A 14,886-nucleotide genomic window follows, 5' to 3' on the forward strand; every position below is an offset into this window, starting at 1 on the left:
CTTTGGTGTATAGAATTCGAATGTCAGTTCCCCAGTCTACGGCTGAGAGTAATCTTCTTGTCTCAGGCATTAAGCATGAGGCATTACTTGGTACCCAACACATTTCAGAAAGCATATGTGCTCTTTGTTTCTCTCCATATTATGATACAGTGCTAGTTTCTGAGGTTACTGAGTTTGGGTGGGAAGGGAGGGAGCACACCGTACGTCGCTTTATTAGGTTAAAGAGATGACTCATGTATGTTGTGTCTGATTCCTGCAGAGATGAGTTCCCACAGTTGCATACATCCTGTCATAAGCTGGAGCCAAGTTCTGGGCAAAAGTGCCAGTGTTGGGAGCATTGCAGTTTCACAAATCACAATTCATTTTTGGTTTCTTTTCTGATACGTGAAATTACAGAGGCAGTTGTTGTTTTTCTGTTTATATACGAAACAACAGCCGGTATGCCATGTTACTCTTGGTTTTCCTCCTTTTCCTGTTAGGAAGGACAGCGTGTTCCCCAGCTGTCTCCTGCCTTCTTCTTTGCAAAAGCAGTCAGCCCCTATCCCATATCTTGCTGCAGGATGTGGCTGAGGCCAAAACCACCAAGGGTGATTTTGCAGCTTGGAATTTCCCCAAGGCTATTGTGTCCATCTCCTAAGGACAGCAGAAGAAAAGGGTTTGTTTTGGCAATTGCTTTTGTTCAGGGCTAATTTTAAATGGTGAGCACTGTACTGTAAACTCAGCTTCATGACCTTGAAATGATGCGCTATTATTTGCTTGCTAAGCAACTTCTCACTTCGCTGGCTTTTGCCAAGAGTTTTGTGTGTGACATGTATCTTTGGGAGAGTCTGTGCAATCTGCTGTACGCTGTCCTTTAATTTTCCATGGCAAATAAAATCCTTGTTAAGCCACAAGTGTCTCTGCTAGAATGAAGTTACACATGGAATTATGAGGCAATATTTACACAAACTCTTAATATGAGTGAATTTGTTGGTGATTTTATCCCAATACCAAATAAATTCAGGACCTCTCAAGTGTTAGCCCTTGCATGTCAACAGACCTTTCCGCATTAACACAGAAATCCTCTGCAGTCTAAATTCTAGCAAGTACAAAGGAGAAAGCATTTTAAAGAAGAACAGAAGAAATCTGCACCATTTTTTCCAGCCTCAGTTTAAATAGGTTCCTTGTTAAGAGAAATGATACTCTTCTTGGTCTTGTTAAAAGGAGCTCTAGTCAAGTCATTCTGTTTTGGCAAGAAGAAAAGAAAAAGGTTAATGCTCAGCATTTAAACACTGCGCTTACTGTTCGTGAAAGTGTTCCTCCACTACAGCAGGCTGCAAAATTGTTCGTAATGCCAGCCTGGCAAACAATACTACTTAGGTATGGCCACTTCTGCTGTGAGCCCACCATGCCTTAAGAAATTAATTTAAACCTTTTTTTTTGTCTCATTTTTTTTTTTCTGTAGTGGATTAAGTGCAGTATCAGCCTTCACTATCCCATTGTTTCTTGTCCTCCTGACTCCAGCAGTTTGTTCCAGTCCCACGCTGACCCACAGTACTGCTGATGCTGCTGTCGTGTGGCGTGGCAAATGAGACTGCTTGCCCACTCTGGGTTAAAATAACCTTTTTTGATTTCATTTGTATACAATTATTTTTGTAAATTTTTGTGCGTTTGTATTTGTGTGAGATTAATTCCTTCCCCTGGTTTCCCACGTGGCCCAGCTCAGCTGAGAGGTGGTATGGGAAGAAGGGAGCGAGGTGAGAGCTACCAAAGCTGACCCTGCTGCTCACAAAGGGAAGGCTGAACTGCAGCTTCTATGTGTAGGTCTACAGCATGCTGGCTTTGGTGGCAAAACCGATTTCCTTGTTCCTGCTTTGTCCCGCCAACTTCCCATGACTTCTCTCTCTCTCTCTCTCTCTCAATGCTTGTTTCCTATTGTTAATATTGACATTGCTACTGTGCTTGTAGACTTTAGAGAAGAGCATATAAAACACATAAAATTGTGCTATATTCTTACAACTTCCTATATGTGAATTCTCTGTCTTAAATCAAACTGTCATAAATACTGGAGCTCAACACAAAAAATACTGGAGCTTCCTGCATGTTATGTGTCTAGCAGTCATCTTTATATCTCTACTTATTTAACATAATGATGATTTTGCTTAAGAACTAGAAAACAAATGCATTTTGTCTGTACTAGGGGGAGCAGCAGCATGTACCTGAGCTCCAGGAAGCAGTGTAGGCATTGCCACCTGGAGCCCTCCAGGAATGGATTTACCTTGCGCTGCCGCAAGAGATTTGCACTCTCCTGCCTCTACCCTCCACTTAGCGTGTAAAGCAGTGCTAAACACCAACCTTAGCCATTTCCGCTTTTTGTCAGGCTTTGTTTATGGCTCAGAAGCAGCCTATGGAGGGTGGGGGAGCTTACATTTCTTCATACTTGTATTAACCACTGGCTCCAGATCAAGAAATATGCGAGCAACATTTATTAAATATGATCAATTGCAGACCTATAAGTTCATGTCACTTCCACTAACATTTTTCCATTTAAACTTTTAATTCTCCCTCTTAGGACCTCAGCGTAGTAATTTATCACAACCTGCTAGCATTTGAGCATTTCTGATGTTATAGAAAGAGATTTGTGCATGTCCGGGGCCCACATGGTCTCGGGCCAGGTCAGCAAATCCCAGTCTCCCAGCTCCTTGAACAGGGAACTTTAGGGACTATTTTTACAGAAGGGACCATTCAGTTCAATAAAACCCAAGTCTATTGTCAGGGTTAGAGGCTGGAATCTGTGCCTTTATTGAACCGCGTAGTGAGCAGAGCACGTGGGAACTTACAGTGAATAAGCCCGAGCGAAGGGCAAGCGAAGCCTCAGCTCCAGCACACAGGATGTCGATCCGGCAAAGTCAATTCTCTCTCTTGTGCCTATTTTGTAATAACCCGAACCATATTATGCCTGGTGATTTGTTAAATTTGCATTTGAATTCGAGTCCAAAGCTGAAATTGTGGCCAGACTAAAGTCATCTGGAGTTTTGCCTTTGACTTCAAAGGGCTAGGCTTTTTATCCAGATCTACAAATGCATGAGTGATTTGAAGGAGCGCTTTTTCAGCTCCTCTGCAGAGACAGGTCTATTTGATGTACAGCTCTCTGCCATGGCAGCAGAATCTTTTCTCTCTGAGATTTCTGTGCTCCTCTTGCTTATTTCTTGAAGTCATAAATCTCTATTTAGGGCACCAAAATCCTTCTCCACAACAGCTGGTATTAATTGTAAGGATGCTCCAGGTAAAGAAAAAAAGTCAGTGGAAGGAATATAAGTCCTGTTGGCAGACATTTTTCCCTAGATATTAAAAAAAATAAAAATAGAGAGAAATGGATTTTTCTCTTTGTCATGCTTATTTGTTAGGAGAAAAAGCATTCAAGAAATCTCTTCCCCTATCCCCAGAGCAGTGACCAGAGATCACCACTGCATCCTGCTGCTCAAAAACCTTTCTGAGGAATATAGGAGAGGTAGAATTGCAGAAAAAGATAATGTGAGAGGGATGCGGAACTCCCGTGAAGAATGATAGGGTAGGATCCCTTTCTTTGTAAGCTAAAAAGAAGTTGCTCCTAGTAACTTTTAGAACAATGTCATCCCCCTGCAATCTCCGTGACTGCAATATCTGCAAATAGGCAGGTTACTTAACTACTTTCCTTCTTCCTTCCTCCATTCCCCAAATTGTCCTGGAGGCCCTGGCTGTTCTCTTAGCTCAAATAATGTTTGACAGTTCAGTAATAAGACAAAAGACAACCTTCTTTTTTTGTCTTTTTTAATCCAGATAATTTAATACAATAAAGAAGCGGAGACATCAAAGCAAAGAAACTATATACATTGTACAAAGCATCAGGAATCTGTTCTCTTTTCAGAATTTTGACATGTGCTATGTAGTGTGGTTACAGCTATTAAGAAAATACAGACATCTTTCCATGCAGTCCTCTTGCTATTTAAAACAATCATGTGAAATCTGTTTTGATGCTGCACAGAGACACATACGGCTTTATTACTGGCTTTCAGTGAAGGTGGGTAGAATATGTTGGCCTTGTACTTCATTAGAGCAAGAGCAGGGCAGCTAATTCTGAATGAGAGACATAGATTAGATTTATGACATAGTACAAGTTTTATGTACATAGACTGCTTTCTTGTTTGGTCTTCAGAGCTCTGCTTAACTTCTTCTGAAGCACCTTTGATTATCCTTTATTGCCTGGGAGGGTGTTTTCAGAGACTTTCCTGTCTTACACTGTAAGACTTTGGTAGGACTGCTTTTGAGACCTAATATGGAGATGCACAAGATCTATCGTATGATCCCTCTTATTTAGAGGGCAGTATGTGAGCCTTCGCCAGCCAGTGCCACCCCTAATCAGAACAACAGTTCGTGAAAGGTAGGGTAGACCAAGGTTCTAACATTGCTTGTAATGTCTCAGAAAATGTACCTCTTATTGACCATGTCCATAAAACCCCTAAGTCCCTATTTACCTTCAAGCAGTTAAAATACATATGAACTCAAATGCAGGAGGCAACATGAGTTAATCACTCCAGGAGGAGGAGATGAGCACTGATGCCTGTCTTCTACCGGCACTCCAAATATAACCCCAACTCAGATTTTCAGTTGTGATTGCTCTCTTTGAATGCGTTGGGTGTCAGAGGAATAGCACACCCTTCTTGAAGGCAGGTGAGCGAGCTGCAGGGGGGCAGTAGCTCCAAAATCTACATGCAAAATTCTTTAACTTGGGCATGGACAAACAAAAAGAATGAATAAAAAAAGAAACGTTCAGAGGAAAGTGTCCAACTTTTCTTTTTGAAAGCAGAGTCCAAATTACCTTATTGCCCAAGATGATTATGCTTGCCAGACTCGGGGGATTCTGACAATTACCATCCCTAAAAGTGTTTTACAGCAGTGGGTTGATGGTGCTAACAGATTACTAAATTAACGAGAAGGGCAGGGATTCAAGATTTTAGATGGGGGAGAGGTGAAGGGTAGTTTCTGTGCTGTTTTATTCAGAATTTTGTAGATTAAGTGTTTTGCCATACTATGTTGCCTGGTTGTAAGTTTAGGTGAAATTATGCCCTGGGTAAAGCAGGACATGTTATTTCTATGCTCTTTCCCCTTAAGGAAATGTGAAGAACATTTTTTTGCACAGAGAAATTAATAAAGAGGCAGCGATGAATTCCGAAACTCTGCTTCTCGCTCAGGTGGGAAGGCGAGACAGCAGGCCTGATCTTAAAAATAAACACGCATTTGTAAAAATAATGTCTGCATACACCAGGTCAAGGAGCCCTTGGCAAGGTTTCCAAAAGCAGTGCATTATATTCGGATCGTGAGCTTTCTAGTTTGGCAAGAACGCCAATGGGAAATTCAGCAGACTGTTGTCTATACAGAAGAGATGGTCTTCCTTCCTCACAAGTTAGATTTGTTTTCCCAAGTATAAATGTAGTTGTGTCTGCCCACACATCTTGATCTATACTTCTGAGTGAAAGCTTTGGAAATAAATGTCTATCAGTTATGAAGGCTTCTAATTTGAACAGTAAAAGTTTGTGTTTATTTTCCTTTGGTTATGACCAATGGTGGACTCTCCAAAGAAAGGAGACCATATTTGATAAAAATCAGACTTTGTTGCTAACAATTACGTTTTCTTCATCCAAACAGTGTATGTTATTGCTATAAAGTGTTGGCTAAAGATCCAGGCTAGACATTAGCTGAAGAAAGAGGCATCCTCCAAAGACAAAGCTGTGAACCAGACTGAAGGGATATAAGCAAAGTAACAGCATTGTTTTCATCTTTAATCTTTGGATAGATTCCTGAGATTATTTAGTGCTCTTTTAGCCACTGAAGTTCCCAGTGGAGTCTGATGTGTCTTGATCTGGTCCGGTCCAGACATTATTACTTAATCATTTGCATACTCCAGAATGTCACTTGGATTACTAACCAGACTCTGCTGTACTATCAGCCATAATTTCCCCTGGAATAACTACCTTGCAGTGTCCAGATACGTGTCTTCATGTGGAGATCATTTGTTGTTGCCCAGCATGGAGAAATTCCAACTACTCCGGTTGGGACGACGAGGTTTTCAGACAGCACTAGTAACTCCTACGTCAACTCCTACGTAGAGGAGATGGGGTTATGTTAAAAACATGTTTGTAATCCAGCAGCTATTTCCTACAGAAACGGGGATTTTAGGGCTGATGCATCTCTGTAATTAGGTGAGCCTGTACAATCAGACTAAAATACATCTAAACCACCAGCTAAGTGCACAGCTGAACCTAACGGAGCTGAAGAAGGACTTAATGGAAGTGTGCAGGTCAAGAGTTAGTGGCTGGAAAATATGCCAAAGCCCAAGGATTGGAAAATACATTTGCTATGCTGCTTTTTTTTGTTGTTTTTAAAGCTGGTAGTGTGGCAAAGTAGTGAATTACAATCACTTGTACCACATAACTTGGATGCAACAGTTTCTCGTCTGTTAAAAAAAAAAAAATTAATTAACATTTCCAAAGGATAGTTTATACTTTTCAGATGTGACTGGCATTCCAAACGTAATATTTAATCTGTCAGCAGCTTGTTTTCTTGATGTGTTATGTCATTTTCTGAGTATACCTAGAGAAATGACATTAACTCTAAACGTATTCATATTTTGTATACCTCTCTTTATTTTTGTTGTTTCCTTCGGAATAAACATAGTGCAATTTTTATTAATTATGGAGAATTATAATCGTTTTCATAAGATAGGAATCATGTTTTCCATGCATTTGTATCTTGTATGAAGTGCATTAGGATACTTTATTATTACCGTTGGCAATAGCAAGAACAATTATTCTTTTAATATGAATCAGTCATTATTACTATCAAGCCAAATACTATGTATTATGACAGAGTAAGTCTTTTTAAGGATGTGGGTAATGATGCACTGGGGGCACAAATGAGCAAAAAGGAACAGTGGTAAGCTCTGAGTAAATCCTGTGTTTGAATCCAATCCTTTCAAGTTTTAAGAGCGCGTTAAAATTCAGTTGTGTGAATGGTGAAGCTGGTGACTAAGACCTGAATTACCTAGCCAGGAGAGAGCATCGCTTTGAAGTGGGAGCTGCCCAGCCAGTGCCACAGAAGATACATGAGGCTCACGAAGGATCTTGATGTGTTTGATGTGAGCCCACTGAAGATAGAGGAAAAATATCCACCAGCCAAGCGATAGCATAGTATAAACCTGCTGTGAGCACTGTTTCCTCAGCAGTCATGACATTTGTTCACTCAGCAGGGCTCCATTACCAAATGGCTACTGTCTGAAAGTGGACGGATGATCCAGTCTTACAGGGCATAATACAGAAGATTCTTGTTCAGAGTCTCATCATAGGAGATGTTCGGAGAGGTGAAGACGTTCTTCACAGGGAACACACTTCAGTCCTCTTCACTAAGCAGCATGCCAGTAGAGAGGGCATATATATAACAGTAGCGTGTGTATTGGTACAGTTACTACAGTTTCTGAATCGGTAACACCATGTGCCTTTGTTTCTCAAGTTAGATTTTTTTTTTTTTTTTTTTACCCCTCAGGATATGAAATATCTTATGAAAAAGTTCCTGAAACACTGAGCTGTGCCTTTGATACTTAGCTACCGTGGAGCAATAGGACTTCCACAGTGCCAGAGTTAGCTTTGCTTTCAGTGTTGCTCAATGGAGTAGGTATTAGTGTTCCCTAATTCAGGATACTGCATTATTTCAGTATTTGGCCTTAAAAGAGGGACTCACAGAGAACTCCATGATTCAGGAGGCTCGAGCTCAAGGCACGTTGAGTACCTCCGAGAGAAAAATAGTGCGGGGCGTTGCAAAGAAGCAACTCTTGGACGGCAGCTCTCCACCTAGCAAGATGCAAGTGCTGTGTAGCTCACTAGAGGGCGCGTGACCGTACTGGATAATCCTGAAGATAAAGAAATTTTGGTGTAAGAGAATAAAGCAGGTATAAATCAGATATAGATGCACTGCAACCAGAGAACTTGCAGTCTGCTTCTTTCAATTGCTGATTCGATTAAAAAAGGACATTTAGACCAGTCTTGTAGTATGTGTGTGGTGCCTTTTCTTTACTGGCAAACTGAGGCGGAGGTATGCTCTGTAATCAACTCTGAATTCGTTTTATCCAGTTCTTTGTTCTTACTGTTTTTTCCTTAATATTTCTCCGGGGGGTGGGGAGGGAAATGCAGATACCATACTGATCCACTTCCTTATGGAAGCTGCCAGAATAAGCAACTCAGATATTCCCCATAAGTATTTCAGAATATCTAGCATTTCTATTTGCAACCACTTAATCTTGTACACATGTTAAAGGAAATCAATTTTAAAAAACAATTATATTAGATTTTAGTTTTCTGTAGGCAATCGAGCCTAGAGGGCCTGGTTACTTTTAATATATGAACTATTCTTCTACCTCGGAGCTTTTAAATGTAGAGGCATTTGGGTGAGTTGTTTTCATCTGCTGTATAAACAAGCTTTAAATCTCCTGAATTCCTAAGTATTTCCAGTTGCTTTCAATTTGGGGGGTTAAAAAGGCATAATCCAGTAAGCCTAGCAGAACTGGTTTCCCCCTCCTTTTTCTGTTGCATCTCGTATTATGCCTGAGTGCAAAGCCATTTGTCATCTGCAGCTGTGACAACTTCCAGTGAGGGGATGCAGGTATTGCACTGATTGGTAAAGAAAAGAGTAAATAAAATATGGCAGAAGACATTGCTTTGGACGTCCTGCATCAAGTCCTGGGCTTCTTCACCCAGGTTTTGTTTTTAACTCCAACTTGTACTGGTGCAAACAGAGCTTGTTTGAGCGGTAGCCTGTGTTGTTCCTAAATATTGTTCTTCATCATCTCCTAGCTCCAAGAGCTACATCTGAAAGACAGCAGACAAAAGATGACCAGCAATTCTCTTGGATGTAGCAGCGAAGACTCCTGCGGAGGGACTCTGTAACTTCATTGCTTGCTGAGGCTGTTGCATCTCCCTTTGGTGTCCATACAGGCACAGGGTGAAATGTTTGTGTGGTCTGTGAGTGACCAGTGAGACCTGCCAGCTCCAATGTGACATGCAGCTCAGTTGAAATAAATCTGCTAAATTTGCCTTCCTGACCCATGTCTCTGACTGTGGCGTTGCACAGTGGAGTTCTTCCTTTGCACGCTCCTGGTACCACCATCTGGCCCTACCTGAGCTCCCAAAGCTCCTCACTTTGCCTCCCATTGCTGCTACGTGTGCTTTGATTTCTTGGAGCTTGCCTCTGCTCAGCCCCTGAATCACCCTGGTGCTGCCTGCAGATCGTGTAGCTTGCATGGCTCTTCTCTCCTGTACCGCTCACGTTCCCTCTGTGAACCGATAACCGTAGGTTTTACGGGGAAAAGAGCATTGTGCATCTGCACAGATAACGTTAAAAACAGGGGGGAGATGAAAAGCTGTGCTTTGGACATGTAATGGCTAAAAACCAGAAGAGGTTATCTTTCCTAATCGTTCCTTGAGGTTCTCTTTGCAACTAGAGCCTATAAAAAGCCTCTGAAAGATGATACGGCTGCAGCAGAGGAGACTAGATAACGCTATGGCTTTAATTACAGAGCAAAAGACGTAAAGCATAAGCATATGAAAACTAAACATACATCGACTATCTGCTCCTCCCTTATCCCTCATCTGTAGATTCAAACTCTCTCTTGTTCGGGCCAAAACTGGCAATGTGTGTGCCGCAGGCTGCAGCCTAGTGCGTGGAGGTGGCGGTGAGAAGGGAGCGCACGAGTGTCAGGATGGCGCTGGTGGTGGTTGAGGTGGGGCACGCCACAGCACCACGTGAACAGCAGGGCAGTGTAGCCTGCAACAAGCAGCCAGCCAGCTCGCTTAGAAATAGCTCTGGTGGCTTGACATCGCACCGCCGTGTCTTGGCTTAGCCACATTCACCGTCTGGAGAAGGGTCGTGAACCTGTTCAGTGCATCCAGGTGATGCAGCAGCAGCAACGTGAAATAAGAGCGCTCTGGGAGAGGGGGACAGGCGCCACAGAGCCTCCAAGCAGCTCATTTCTCGTGTGACAAAAGCCTGTGGGCACGTTCTCCCGCTCGTCTGCACTAAGACAGAAACCAGCTGGGTTTAAGTTGACGCATTTCAAGACCGTACTGTAGGGCGGGTGGTTACGTGAAAGAGGGACTGGTGCCAGCCACTCCCTAAACTACCTTACGTTTTGACTCAGGAAACACAGCAAGCTTAACTCTGTTCAGCCTTCATTAAAAAAAAAAAAAAGGGAGGGGGATGGAGGGAGGCAGTTGGCTCTTGACTGAAGAAAACCGAACAAGATGTATCAAACAATTTTTTCCAATATTGTTTCCCTTATTAAAGAACGGCCCCACTCTGCATCTGCCATGAAGATTTGAATGGTGGGTTGAGATCACACTGAAAGTCAGGGTGGCCTACATCAGAAAAGTTGCATTTCACAGAACATTTGCTATTGATATGTTGGGAAAGTGTCAGACTTGTGGGAGGACTGGAGAGTATTTGCATGATACATTAATAAGAAACAGTTTGGTATACCAGATTACTAAAGCATGGTTAATTTTGAAGCCAAAACCCACACATTCTTAACTTTGTTTCCCAGCTTAAGAGCCAGTATACTCGCGTATTGTACAGGAACTGGAGCGGTATTCTTTGAAAGCACACCCAGCGTTCAGAAAATCCCCGACTGAGCTAAGGGCACAGCATATAGGCGTCACGCGGATGTTATTTTAAGCCCTAATGCAGAAATGTCAGTGCGCTTGATAGCTTTATTTGCAGCACGTGTGTTTGGAGAAAGCAGGTTACATACGTTCCTGCTTTACGAGTGGTGCGGAACTGCGATAGCTTCATTTGTCTCGGGGAGCTGGTGTCCGACAGGCGGACAGGGGGCCTGCGAAACAGCTCGGGGAGGTTTCAAGAGACACGGGGACATACACTGCTCCCCTTCAGTTTGGAGAGGGAGCTGCTGTTTGGGAACGCTTTCCTCATCCCAGGAGCATTTTGAAAGACAAGTTAATTTCTGAACTACGGAGTTTAACTCAGTTTAATCGATGTGATCAGAAAATGATGCAGGCTCCACGTCAAAACCCGGTGTGACATCAGTGTTGCTGCAGAATAAGAAGGTTATCAAATGCTGCTGCAATTGGCTAGGCATCTGTAAACTCAGTGTTTAGGATCAGAACGGTAACTTTTATAATATTATAGTCAATTTGTGCACGTGTGCGCGAGAGCTTCTAATCATCTTGATTTATTTATTTTTTCCCAGGAGGGAATTTTCTCTCCTGGGCAATGACTGCATGGTAGCAGGCAGTAGCTTTCACTGAACAAGTACCTACCACTGATAGTAGCCACCTGGATTTCTAACTGGTTTGTAACTGACACTGCTGAGCGTGGGTGGTAGCAAATGAAAAGTCTTTTAGTCTGTACACAAAACAGTCACAAAATAGTACCGTGCAAATTGGGAAGGGGTTATTTCCACAAAGACGTTTCCTGCTCCTGTCCCTGTAGTGCTGAGTTGCTGGTCATCTGTAAACCAGTGCAGACAGAGATAACAGAAAAGATGTGAAGATCTTTTAAGTACATCTGCTAAAAATAATACAGATATAGTAACAGTAAATCCGTATTAATTTCACTTTGCTTATAGAATCCCCATGAAGGACCTTCTCTCGCTCAGAGTTTTAGGTAAAGTAGTATGGGTTTTATCACAAGAGTATGCTTGTGATACATGGAGACGTGGATATAATTTTTTTTTCATTACATTTATATCAAATTAGAAAATTAACATCAGAAATGATGCCTTGGTTTAATAAGAAACTGTATGTAGAAACTAGCACTTTATTTTTCTTTCTTCATCACCTCCTCCCTATTCAGTGTTGTAGACTATTTATTGCTGTTTTGTGAAAATCCCTCACCAAGAAAAATTAAGAACATCCATCCTAGCAAGGCAGCAACTAATTTTTATTGTAAAATTAGGAAGATAGCGTTGGCCAGACATAAGGCATGGGATAAAAGAAGTGAGGTATTCTTTGTACATAGGCAGTCAGAGCCAAGCCTAAGCAGATACCTAGAAATTTAAAATTTGAGTTTTTAAAATGAAAATGAAATGTTCAAAATTCATCAGTGTGATGAATGAAGAAAAAAGTCATTGTAGTAAGCTGCAGGTTTGAAATCTTGGGGTACTAAAACCTATTATAAAATATCTATAAAAATCCCTAGATTATTATCTCATTTACTTCTTCCTCTTGATTCTACTTGCACCTTTTCCCTTTCCCTATTAATTTTTGCTCTGTTTCTCATCATGTGAGTTCTTCTGTTCTAATCATTAACCATTCGTTCTCTAATTACTGGTACTTTATACAATTCTGAGGTGGATAATAACACCTTTTCTTGCAGTGAAATGTTTCTACAGGGATTCAAAATCATTATTGAATTGGGCAATATGAGCCATTTCAGTACCTATTATGTCAGGATGCAAGTTAATATGGTGAACTATGAACTAATGGTTCAAGCCCCTAGGGAACCCAAAAAGGTCTAGCCTGGGCTGAAGGAATCAGAAATATGAAATGAGAGTCATCCTAAAACCTAACATTTCAGAGTTTCCATCAATTCATTGTGTTTTTCTTTGAAAAGAAAATAAAAAAAAAAAAAGGAAAATCAAATTCCAAGATCAAAGTCCACATAGTTTGCTACACACAAACTAGCATTTCATCTAGATTATAACATGTAAATAAAGTTGCAGCTTGCTCCTAAGACATAAAAAGCAAAGGTCAGATGATGGAAATAAAGGGAAAAACATGTAAGTCTGTTTGTTCTGCATTTCTTGGCAGCTAATACGCTCAGTATTCTGGTACTTGTTATGCAGAAAAATAGAGCTGCCTATTGTGGATACCAGCAAAAAAGGCAAAGGACCAGTTCTGTTTCTCTTGTAACTCCATCAGTGTCCATGGACTTTAACCAGAAGTTCCTTTGGCAGGGGTCTTCGAGTCACTGCCTGAGGTTCGGGTGCTAAATTCTTCCAGTAAGACCCGGAGGAGTTATCTGCTGAGTAAGGCTGGCAAAAAAGTCCCATTAACTCTTTCGGCAGGAAGAATCTGGGCCGCAGCAGGCCCTGGAGCACAGCGCTAGGAAGAGCCAAGCTTTGGGATGGAAGCTTAGGCTGAGGTTTACATAGTTATTGTCTTTGAATTACCAAACACCAGAGTGGGAATAAATTTAGATGCTCCCTGGGGTATTTGTGTTTCGATCAGTGAAGCAGGGTCCCTTCTCTCTATCGCACTTGGCTGTACACCAAACAGAACAGGATCTCCTTCCTTCCCCTTCAGATCATTTTTGTCTTCTCCTTGTGCTGAGGGAAAAGTGGGAAAACCACTGAAACCAGAAAATGGAGAATAAACGCATGTGCAAGAGAAAAACTGCAACACATTCTTCTTATCTGTAGCTACTGAGCTTCACAGTTGCTCTCCATCACTTGTGCAGCTGGCTAGGAATGCAGTCTGCATAGCCCATTGAATGGCTATCCTAATTTTGCCCTCTCAGAAGATTATATGTAGAAAAAGATAGTGCCATAATTCTTGACTTTGCTGCTATTTTATTTGCCAGCCTTATAGGCAGCACCATTAAACCAGTGTGGATTGGACTTCTTTTTTTTCTGTCCACTTTCAACAACAGGCAGAGCAAAGAGATGGGTTGTCTTTGACACTGTTTCGAAGTTCGTTTTGTCTGCCATGAATGAGTGGGATACTTTTTTGCTCTTTTCCCACTTTTGGGAAAACTGCATATAGAATGTTATTTTTCTTCACGACAGCCATCACATCCCCTGGAAAGCACACCTTTATAGGTGATCAGAAACCAGCCTCTATGTCAGCATTTCAATGGAAAAACTGTTTCAATTGAAACAAATCAGAGAGAAAAAAATAACCCAAGAAATGAAACCCACTTGCAAATATCAAATGCTTTAAATATTTTTTTCAAAGTTACTTATTGTTTAGACTTTTTTTTTTATGTATTGTTGATTATTGTATACATGTGAGGATAAAGGGATTACATTGATCAGAAATGACCTTTAGAACATTATTTCATTAAGAAGAGAAATGGGACATCCCTTATTTAGGACAATTGTTTTTAAAGTCTACATTTTTTTTTCAGAGAACACAACCCAGTTGGAGAGACACTTCAAAAGTGATCAATACCAGACTCTTATTTTATCAAGTAGAGTAATATTAGGCTGCTAGCAGGATTGATTTTGACTCTATTTAATGAACTGAACATTCAGCTTAAATTTTTGTATTGTGGCTAAGGATTTTTTGATGTATCATGTTATCTCCTCATTCTATGGCAATATACTAGAAAAAACTTGCAGGAGTATGTTCTGGAAGACTTTTCTCTTTGTCTTTGAGTAGTTTTCTTAAATAAAGACAAGGAGTAAAACAGCAATCGTACAGAGAAGTATGCAACCTTCCCCATCTCACTTTTAGGCAAAGCAGAGTCTACTCTTTTTCTGAAAGAGAGATTTTTTTTACACCCTGTAGATACAATGTCCTAGCTCCAGAAGCATTTGCTTAAGTCAGGTTTGCAAGCCAAAGCAATATGTTTACAACTGCTGTTTTATATGCTTGACAGAGTGTCCTCAGATGTGACTGCATTTATCAGAAAGCACGAGATAAACATAATAAATAGCAATCAGCTTTCTCAGTACTTATTATAGCTAAGGTTGCACAATGATTTCCATTCTAATTCCCTTTTTGACCTCAAAATTTTCTGCTGCCTTCATTCCTGAGAAGGGAATTTTCCTTACAGTTATTTTTCTTCGGAAAGTTTGAGTAATTTGGCTCCAATATTGCCAAGAATATTGCAAAGAAAATGGGTGTATGTAGAATTGCTAAT

General features: G+C 41.0%; 1 protein-coding gene across 1 annotated transcript in view; it reads left to right on the forward strand.

Annotated features, from left to right (window-relative positions):
* Positions 1 to 14,717, forward strand: part of LOC308194588 (uncharacterized protein) — a 124,664-nt gene extending 109,947 nt beyond the window's left edge. The window contains exon 14 of the mRNA XM_080590704.1: positions 8,862 to 14,717. Coding sequence (XP_080446830.1) covers positions 8,862 to 8,954 — 93 coding nt within the window. The 3' untranslated portion in view covers positions 8,955 to 14,717. The remainder of the gene's footprint in view (positions 1 to 8,861) is intronic.
* Positions 14,718 to 14,886: the final 169 nt, after the last annotated feature.

This window comes from Anser brachyrhynchus (genome assembly GCF_964034855.1).
Source record: "Anser brachyrhynchus genome assembly, chromosome: 4".
Classification (NCBI taxonomy): Eukaryota; Metazoa; Chordata; class Aves; order Anseriformes; family Anatidae; genus Anser; species Anser brachyrhynchus.